A 10,373-nucleotide genomic window follows, 5' to 3' on the forward strand; every position below is an offset into this window, starting at 1 on the left:
AAAGGCATGTAAATGCCTTACTGTCTTCCTAACTGATACTCTTTTTGTTTCAAAACTTAATCATTTCACTAAATTACAGCACACTTTAAAATGACAGAGTAAAAATCAAGTATTGGTAAGGAAGGTAAAGACATGCTCAAAATGACAGTGAAGTGTTACGAGAAAATTTAAGTCCCTGTAAGCTTAGTTCTTCTGAGAGTGCTGCACATAGAGCCAGAATGGCAGAGAGCACAGGTAAGCACAAGAAGGCTTTGTCCCCTGCTCTGTCAGTGGGCCCCAGGGCGCCTGCCCCTCCAGGATTTTTAAAGTGTAAAGAACTAGGGAAACAACTCACAATGACTTCCTTGAAAGAATCTTTGTCACTGATTGTCTTATCCGCTATACATCCAGACTGATTCAGGTAGTGGTAGTTCTCCGGTACAGATAAGTAAAAAGCATCTAATGAGGAGAGAAAAGAGGACGAGTGAAAACAAAAATCCCAAAACAAAAGCACTCCACAAATTACTATGTCAGAGTTCACAATTCATTTGCTCAGAAATTATGATGATGCACAAAAAGTTTTATATTAAAATCCGATATGGGGTTTATTTTGCTGGTTTTTTACTTTATTTAGCTGCACAATGGAGTTTTTAGCACGCAAAGACAGCAGGCCTAATGGGAGATGCTGAGACAGATTTAGGCAATTTTGCACATATACAAATGTCATTTCTTTTGTTCAGTGGATTTATCTTTATGAGAGAGGATTAGAGGAACCAGAATTATTTCTCTTTGTGGCTGTGGAGTTATTTAGTACCAACAAAAATATTCAGCTTGAACAGAATGAAGCATGTTTGTCCCCAAGTAATTTTTCCAGGGCCACAGCAGAAGCTGGGAGAAAAATTACCGGCAGCTCAGTGATTCTTCAACTAAGCAGGTTGCTTTATCAAGCTGAGCTCGAATTCACACTCACTGAATTCCGGCTGAATAAATAACCTATTTCTCTGCTTGGGTTAGCGGGTTTCTGCAGTTAAATTCTCCGCTGCTGTCACCATGGCTGACTGCTAGCAGAGAGCCACTACAGTTGTGTGACTTGCGCTTTGCCACTCACCTTTCTCCCTCTCTTCTATCCCTGCCAGCAGAGCATAGAATATATGATAATTTCTTTCCCCGGGGTTTTGTCTTACTACACGATTCTGTCAAAGTAAAAAATAGTTTCCATTTAAGCAATCATTTTTAAGGAGAAATTTTTATCCACAATTTCAAAGAAAATATTAAATCAAACAAAATTAACTGAGCAAAGGCAAACATCAACTTACTTTTTCCAATAAATCTATAGCCAGGAAGAACAACTTCAGTCAAGGAATAAAGTAAAAAGCAATTAATGCACAAGCTATTCATAATCTTCCTTAATTCTTTCACTTGAGACAACCGGAAGAGCATCATGGTCCTTTCTTACAACACGCCTACTGCCATAACAAGATGAATAAAGTGGCAACAATGATAATATTGCAGCAGTTTTAATACCAACGTGTTCCCACACCTCCTTCCCCTCCATCCCATCAAAACAGGACTTATCATGTTCTGGATTTTAAATGGCATCTGCTTTCCTTTACTTTTCCCTAAAGCTTGGGACCAGCTTTAAGGATGAAACTTGTCCCACTGCAAAAGCAGCTTCTGTTCAAAACACTAGGTAGGATCACCTCAGTATATTCCTCATCCCCACACCTCTGGTGCTCTGGTGGAGCTGGCTCATAGTTCAATTTTGCCAAATGCAGGACAAATCCAAGGATTTGACCCACCCATGCTCAGGCTGCAGAAATTCAGCAGCTCTGCTCTTTCAAGTACTTTTCCAGAAACTAAGCAGCTTATCTTTGGATAGAATAAATGAAGGAAATAGCAGACAACTAAAGTTATCCCCAAGAACTCAGGCTGTTTTAGCTCACTACACAGGAACACGCACATGAGCCATGCTAGCAGTAGCAATAAAAAATCCTGGTCCTCCTGGAGTATATACATCCCACCCCGCCAGAAATGTACGTGTGCACAGACACATATAGAATTTGGCATTACTGCTTCTCTTTCCCATCAGCTCAATTTAATTGTGTGTTTCAGGATGGGGTGAAAGGACGGACAAGGGCGAGCCACTTCTCTCTCAGCCCTCCACAGAGGAGGTACGCAGGGGCTGCCCGCAAACAGGGGTAAAAATCACCAAATGAGGATACAATCTATAATTCTTCCTCCCTGAATGTTTCCTTTCTGACAGATGTTCAGCTGAATAAACTTCCCAAAGCGACTTGAGTTGTTGTTGTAAACAGTCTTTGCATTGCCAAAAGCTTCCATAATTGGGCTGTGAAAATACAGAAGAACGACAAGAGCGTTAGTTAACGCGTGACCAGCATGCAGACAGTTTCACATGGGACTGGTGAAAGGAACAGCACTCTGAAAAGCTCAGTTCTGACAGCCTCCTCAGCCAAAACCTACATCCTCAGTATTATCCTCAATTTATTAACAACGGGCATCTCAATTTTCTGTCAAAAGATGTAAGTATTCAAGCAACACGAAGATTGATCGTACTGAACTACTCTGCAGCTTAATCTGTAACTGCTCAAAAGATGCACTCAATTCTCATTGCAGTACTCAAATTATAGAAATAAGAAATCTCAGCACATGCAAAAGCCCTAAGGCAATTAAAAAAAAATAATTAACTCAAGATACAGCAGGTAAAACAGAGATGAAGCACGATAAACAAAAGTAATAGCTTCTCAAATTGTCTTTGTTTTTAAATAGTTTATGACCATGCGTTACTTCATTTGAACACAGAGATTTTTTTTTTTCTTGCGTAGAGTGGGTCCAATTTATCTGATGCATTTACTCATCTGTCTTATCAGTTCTCCTTATCTTCCCTTTCCTCAGCATGCTTTTACCATCTGCACACTTTATCCTCACCGTGCTGTATCTTGTTATACCTTATCCTCAGGCTACAAAAAACAAACCAATGGTTTCTCCCTCCCATCACCCATTTCCCTCACTCTGATTATCTGAATTCAGCCCCAAACAAAAACGAAAGCCACCACTAAAGCATGGTCCATTTCAAAACTCTGCATCTTTTTGCTTCCTTAAGATATCTCGCTGTGCTCACAACTCTCTAGAGCAGCCAGATAATTTTGTTTAATGGAAAATTTTCCCCTTTCCAATATTCATTTTATTGTTCAATAAACGCACCCACATCTTAATTACATTGTGAGCTCTTACTTCAATGACAAGGCTTATGTTTTCTGGAAAAAACACCTGTGTATTGAAAGATCTAGTACCTGCTCTCAAGAATAGCTTGCTCCACACAGGAGGTCTTCTCTCTGCAGGACAGCTCCAGAGAATGTTGACTCATTGCAGACAAGAACTTGAGAATCAGCTTAGTGCTTTCCGTCTTACCAGCACCACTTTCGCCACTGAAAGAAGAGGAGGAAGGTGTTTGCGCAGTTCCAGCTGCCAGGCAAAAAGCCCTCTGTCTGGTCAGGCCTCCAAACTCTAAATTACTGGAGGTCAGGAAGACTGGGGTGATTAGAAATGATACTCAAATGGCAGCAGAATACCCCTTTAAGCTTGCTGAATATGACATTCAACACAAAATCCAAGCTATCTTTAGACTTCATATGACTGTTCAGACAGCATTTTGAGGCATTGACTGTATAAGGATGTACACAACACCCATGAGGCAATGAAGACCTCTCTGAATACAAACAATTACCCAACAATTCTCACCAACATGGAAAAACAAAGTCAGAACAAAGGCATGGCAATGGTCGTGGAGAAAGTCCAGAATATGAATTAAGCCGGGAAAGTTTGGGATTATGTTGCAGGAATCTAGCTAAGGAGGGAGCCCTGCTGTGAGAAGGAGGAGGTTAGAGACACCAATGCATATTGTAACACATAAAGGCTACTAGTATAATTAATACTGATATTCTTAGTGAGCTACATATTCTTTAAACAAACTTTTTATATGCCCATCCAAATAAACCAGATTCACATGAGTTCAAAATATACAATTTTCACCTCTCATCACCATCAGAGATGTAAAACCTCTCATCTTTACCCGCAGCAGAACAAAGCTATTTGATAATGCTAAATTGACATTTTAAAAACAAACTGTTAATACGCGATCTTGCTGATACAAACAGAAGGCAACATACTCAATTTCTCTTCAAAACCAACACTCTAAAAATGGAAGGTATAAATTTGGCTCATTTCCCCAATATCGTTTCCCTTCAATTATGTAGCCTTATAACTAAAAACACACCGTGAGCCATGAAGAAACATAACTTGTGGTTTAAGTTTGTCTAGCTTGCTTACTTTCCATCTGAAGTCATAGCATTCTTTCCTAAGCTGCAGCCTAATTCCTAGTTTTCCTAATTAAGCTGTGCCTAATTCCAGTTTACTCCCAATGAAAGGAGGTACATTTTGGTCTTATCCTACCCTTTTCATCGTAGCAAGCGAGAGTTTTGTCACTGACTTTGATGGAGCACAACCGGGCACGCGGAGCAAGCTTAGTGTATTTGACAGTCTTTTGTTGTGCCATTGCTGAGTGGTGACCCTGGTGATTTTAGGTTACAGCAAAGTGTAACAATACTTTCTAGTAAAAAGCAAAGAAGAAAGCTACAGCTCAAGAAAGCAGCACGGCATTTTCCCGCAAATGAATGCCAACAATTACAAAAACAATCAGGGAAGAGGCATTCAGAAAACATAATGAGGCACAGAGTTTTGTAGCTGAGATTTAAGTGTTTCCCAAGAAGAACCAGAGAGTCTTCAAAATGTTTCATAAAACTTCACACAAGATATGCTACCCGCTGATATGTTCCAGCAAGTATGAGTCATCCATCATACTTATACCATCTCAAACAAATTCTGTAGTATTTTTAATTTAGTTTTACCCTTGACGTCTGGCCTTTTAGGTATTTGTTCCCTTTCTCTTTGCAGGCCCTCACCCACTCATGCTCCTTTGCCAACAAAGCAAATATTTAGTATTCCCCATATTTAATACTGGCTCCTTGTACACTAAAGGATTAGCAAAACACTTCTACTACTAGTTTTGAAAGAGCTTCACAAACCCTTGCATTATCCTTGTCTAGTGCAAAAAATCATCAAGCGATACATACCTCTTCCTGCCTAAATTCTCACCCTCTGAGCAGTGTATAGCTCAACAGCAGGGATATAGGTGCCAAGGAGGACATCAGCTCTTTCACTGACACCATCCTTCCTCTGCCCCCACCCTCTGCCCCATGCTCTGGAGCATCTGTAGTTCTATGGAAACTGAGTTACCCCACCGTAATCGAGAGCAATTCTACAAGTGAGATATTCAAAGCTGATGGAAAAATATTTCCTGTGCCTATCTCTGGTACAGTTGGTATTATGCATAATTATATGCTCTTGATGTTTTCTTAGAACAGGAGAGGCTCAGAACTGGGTCAGGCTGAAGATCTACCTGCCCAGTGTCCTAGCTCTGACAGTCGCCAAATGGAGATGCCCAGGGAAGACATGTGAAACTTCCCTTCCATGTTTCTTCTAGCTTCCACTTATTTGCTGTTCAGAGGGTTCCTGATCTAAACCTGGTTTCTGTGTCTTGTAACCCTCAATGGATTTATATGCCATGAGTTTCTAGCCACACTCCCTTAAAAAGCATATGAACAATGTCTTGCTGTTTCAGATCTGCCTCCTATTAGCTTCATTTCATGCTCCCTAGTTCTCGTATTGGAAGGGGAAACCAACAACTCATCCCAGCGCTCCCTCTCTCTGCTGTGCATGACTTCATGGATAGCCTCCCCAGTTCGAGTTGCCCGTCTCCATTAGCCACATACGGAGGAGCCATGCTATACTTTTGATCGCTCCTTTTTGCTCTCCTCTGAACCACCTCGAGTTCCACAAAGTCCTCCTGGATATCAAGCAAGAGGCAAAAAGGCTCGTGCAAAATACTCCAGATATGAGCAAAGGATGCATTTACGCAATGTTCTCTATTCATTTACTAGTAACTACTCTATTCTATTTAGCTTTACAATTACCATTGAGCACTGAGTGGATGGGTTCCTAGTGCCCTCTGGCATGACAGTAAGATGTCACCCCTGCATGGTATTGCTCAGCTTGGGACCCATAATTTTATGTGCATCAAGTTGGCTCTGCACTTTTCCTTTACAAAATGCTTTATAAAAGACAGTTGTTATATTAATAAGATGAAAATCAACAAGCATGCTAAACTTTAAAGTTGTTTATTCAACCCTACAGTGCACACACTAATGGTAGGTTAAGTGGGATCAATCTTTCAGAATCCTTAGAAAGCCTATGCCTACAAGAAGTTGCCAAGGTCAGTAAAAGGGTGAATTTTTTAGTGCACAGCCAACCTTTCCAGCAACCCTTCCAACCCATGACTTCAAGTGCCCAGCTCGTTCCACATCACTACATTCAGTATTGTGAATATATTAAGTGTGACAGCAACCCACAAGGCCCCCACTTAGGAGATCTTTAGACTTTCTCCATGACTTGTTCTATGCAGGGCATCTCGCTAAGGGCACAGCAGCCTGGACTTCAGACTGCTGCGATGGAAAAAAGGGTCACCGAGAGAGACTCCTCATTCTGAAGGACGTAACGCGAGTGAGGCAGTATCAACACTGCTCTGTATCACTTCTCAGTTCTGTCTGCTGGCTTTAAAACCCCAAAGACTGATACACACAGACAAAACAGCAAATCTTCAGCAAATACAGTTCTTCGACGCACATGTGGATTTTGGTGTGTCAGTCTTATAAGAACGTCTTCCAATCACAAGTCTGGGTCTCATCCAAAGAGTACTGTGGTTCACATTGATTTTCAAGCTGAACAACAACAACAAAAAAAGTCAGGCCATCGGATGATAACAGAGAGCACAAACTGGTGCGAGACTGTGATTTCCCACTCAGCGCTGACTTGAATGTAATTCAGGGTGACTGTTGCTGCTCCTTCGACTGCTCTACACTTCTCTTCAAGTGCTTTAAAATGGATCAACTGCTATTGTATCTGAGAAGAGCATGTTTGCTTGTCCATGGACTAGATCACCTTGAACAGAGCAGCAACAAAAAAAACCCACCTAAAGATATTTTCCTATTCTTACAATAAAAGGGTGGAGGTTTGAACTTGGTCCCAACTTGCGAACATCAGCTAATCATGGGGGAACTCAGTCCCTTCCCTACATGAGGACAAGCTGTCCGGCTATGCCTTGAGTGAGATGGACTCCTTTCATGCTCCTGCCATGGCACACAGCTGAAAAATCAAAAGATGTTAAAAAAAAAGAAATAAATAAAATAACATGTCTGTTGTAGCATCAAATTTAACTGTCGTGGGCTTTTGTTTTTTTCTTCTGTTTTAAATGAAACTGGACTCTGCGGTAAGGTTCAGATCAACACGAAACTGAGCATTTGTTGATGTAGACATTTTTGTCTACATGAAAACTCTAGTTCAATAGCCAGATAAGCAATTTTTAGCCTGGGAGGGCAAAAATACCATTTCACAACTGTGTAAATATTCTAATGCACAGGCTGTGCACAGCTCCTTCAATATGCCATTTTATTGACATTTTAGGCTGCTAAGTTATTTTTATGCAGCATTATCATGAAGTAAAATAAGCCTGTGTAACACAGACCGATAAATAAGCATCTTCAGATGACTCCATTTAATATCATCTCTTCTGTATTTCCTTCCTTTTCACCCTCTGGTCCGGGTGGTTATACTGGAAAAATGGTCTTGCATTTATAGTACATTTTGAGTCACTATTGATGACAGGTTCTTGCCTTAACCCTCTCATCTTACCCCCACCCAGACAAATATCCCAAGCATTTCAAAACAGTAGAAATTTTTTCATATGTTTTTGAACCCAATACCTTACGAAAGCAGCTCCAAAACAAAGCTGAGCTAATTCTGGGTGCCAGCAGGGGGCACTTCAAGTCCAGAGGTTCATAAGAAAGCATTCAGTACCTTATTTCATGGGGCTGTTTGTTACAACTTGCTACTGAGTTTTTAGATCCCAAAGTTAGGAGCAGGTGAAGAGTGCATATCAGAACATGAAGCCTACATGAACAATTCACTCATTTTAACTGGATGTAACAGTTTATTGTGTTTTCATGATGGAACGAAATTTTCCTTTTTATCATCTCTTACATTAAATGCAAGACCAGAATATTTGCCTGAATTCAGACATTACAGAGGTCCACTTTTTTTTTTTTCCCCCCCAAATGCCAGTAGTAACCAAGAAAGCCTGACAGTGACTTGTTGCGACATCTAATTCTAAGCCAGTGAAAGATGCAGGAACGACCAGGATGCTGAAGATGACGAACACACTGTTATAGCCTGTTGCAACAGGACAAGGGGGAATGGCTTTAAACTAAAGGGGGGTAGATTTAGACGAGATGTAAGGAAGACATTTTTTATGCCGAGGGTGGTGAAGCACTGGAACAGGTTGCCCAGAGAGGTGGATGCCCCATCCCTGGAAACATTCAAGGTCAGGCTGGACGGGGCTCTGAGCAACCTGGTCTAGTTGAAGATGTCCCTGCCCACAGCAGGGGGGTTGGACTAGATGACCTTTAGAGGTCCCTTCCAACCCAAACTATTCTATGGTTCTATACCTCCACTTCTGGTGCCCCAAACTAAGTATATGATCACAGGGGCTTTTCTAAACCTCATGAGGGCCACTGAAAACCTTCAGTACTTTAAAAAAATCCTGCTCTGACTCCACAGATACAACAGATAATAGCGTTTTAGGAAAGCAGACTTGGCTTTTTTTTTTTTGTCTTGAATTGCATGTTCCTTCAATTTCTGTAGAAACAAGATACCCTTATAAGGTTGTACTACAGCACTTGTCTGAACTTATACAAATCATTGTTTTAATCCACGACCACAGTAAACAATTTTAAAAGGGACTGCTAATGCAAAACTTCTCCATATTATAGCTTCCCTGTACCAAGGCACATGGTTTACAGAGCAGGGACTGCTGGAGTCTCCTCTGGAACATCAGAGACTTCTGCTTATGCCCTTTTTAGGATACAACCTGCTTCTCTCTTGGCAGCTTGTGGGGAACTGGAAGGAAAGGTAAAATACTTGGGCCAGTACAGAATGAATGGCATTAACAAAAATAACAACGTCCACCTTCTAGGCACCAAAAATTACTTTGGTCCCCAAAATTTGGGTATGTGGGCTATTCACAAGTTATTACCTGACATTACACCATGAAATCATGACTCCAGGCTAGCTATTTTTGCATGACAAAGATCTCTGTGCATTTCATTTTTTCTCAGAGTGACACCTGGACTCAGCTTTATATGTATAGCACTATGCATTAAATAAAAAAATTAAAAAAAAAAAAGGGAAAAACGCAGTTGAAGAAAGCTGAAAAGCACACACAGCCCTCTCTGTCTTTGTGCCACTGCCAGGCAGGGCCTGCCTAGAGGCGAGGGCAGGAAGGGACTGCGACCTGAGAGCTTGCAGAAAGTTGGAAACAGACCTAGCTGTGTGGCATCTGATTCACATTTCTAACAACAGCTTGGGTGCTGAACTACATGCGCCAAATCCTCCTCTTATCCAGGAAGCCTTGCAAACTGGCCTGTAACCTTAAATGCCAGTGGAAACCGCTTATTGCAAAAGGTGCTGCTCTCACTCTGCCTCATCCCCTCTCTGCCCCACCAGCTGCCCCATGCCATGGTCCCACAACTGTCACAAGGGCTCCCGTGGAGGTCAGGAGACAGCCAAAATCATGTCACCTTGTGTCTGAAGAGCTCTCCACATTTAGCTTGTGCTGGTAGGTTGCAGGAAGGCAAGAGCAAACAGGCTTAATCACAAAAACACTGCAAATGTGAGAGCAGAAGGAGGGGAAACACAAGCTCTCTCACCCCCCCCAAACATCACCCCCTGCCCGGAGCCCGATGGCTGGTGCCGTGCTGCCATCGCCACTGAGCTGCTCCTCCCGATCCGGTGGGGAAGGTTTCGGTTTTCCCTGCCCGCTGCGAGCCAACACAGCTGAGCTGGCAGGCAGGGGAAAGGGAAAAGAGCTGGCTGCATTTTCGGCTCTTCTGGAGCAAGAAGGAAAGAGGAGCTGAAAGCAGTGAAAAGCTATTGAAATGCCAACTGCTCTCAACGTACATTCGGCAGCAGCGAGATCCTGAATATCAGCGACAGTGGATCAAACAGGAAGCTGTTAAATCACCATTAAATTAAAGCACAACGAGATTAAGGAAGGAAGATTCATCAGGCAGTTAAGTGGCTGAAATGAGGAGGGTTTTCTCTTTTGTTATTGTTATTTACCACATTTCTCGAGACTGGTGGGTTATTTTTTCTTTTCCTCTAGATACAGGGTTCAGGGTCTACTGGTGACAAACTACTGAGCTGCA

General features: G+C 41.8%; 1 protein-coding gene across 1 annotated transcript in view; it reads right to left on the reverse strand.

The window, feature by feature from the left end:
- Positions 1–10,373, reverse strand: part of MYO10 (myosin X) — a 97,124-nt gene that overhangs the window by 69,450 nt on the left and 17,301 nt on the right. The window contains exons 3-7 of the mRNA XM_009325005.1: positions 3,291–3,425; positions 2,202–2,326; positions 1,296–1,309; positions 1,088–1,172; positions 335–438 (exon numbers count right to left, since the gene is read on the reverse strand). Coding sequence (XP_009323280.1) covers positions 335–438; positions 1,088–1,172; positions 1,296–1,309; positions 2,202–2,326; positions 3,291–3,425 — 463 coding nt within the window. The remainder of the gene's footprint in view (positions 1–334; positions 439–1,087; positions 1,173–1,295; positions 1,310–2,201; positions 2,327–3,290; positions 3,426–10,373) is intronic.

Source organism: Pygoscelis adeliae, unplaced genomic scaffold, assembly GCF_000699105.1.
Source record: "Pygoscelis adeliae isolate BGI_AS28 unplaced genomic scaffold, ASM69910v1 Scaffold86, whole genome shotgun sequence".
NCBI lineage: Eukaryota > Metazoa > Chordata > Aves > Sphenisciformes > Spheniscidae > Pygoscelis > Pygoscelis adeliae.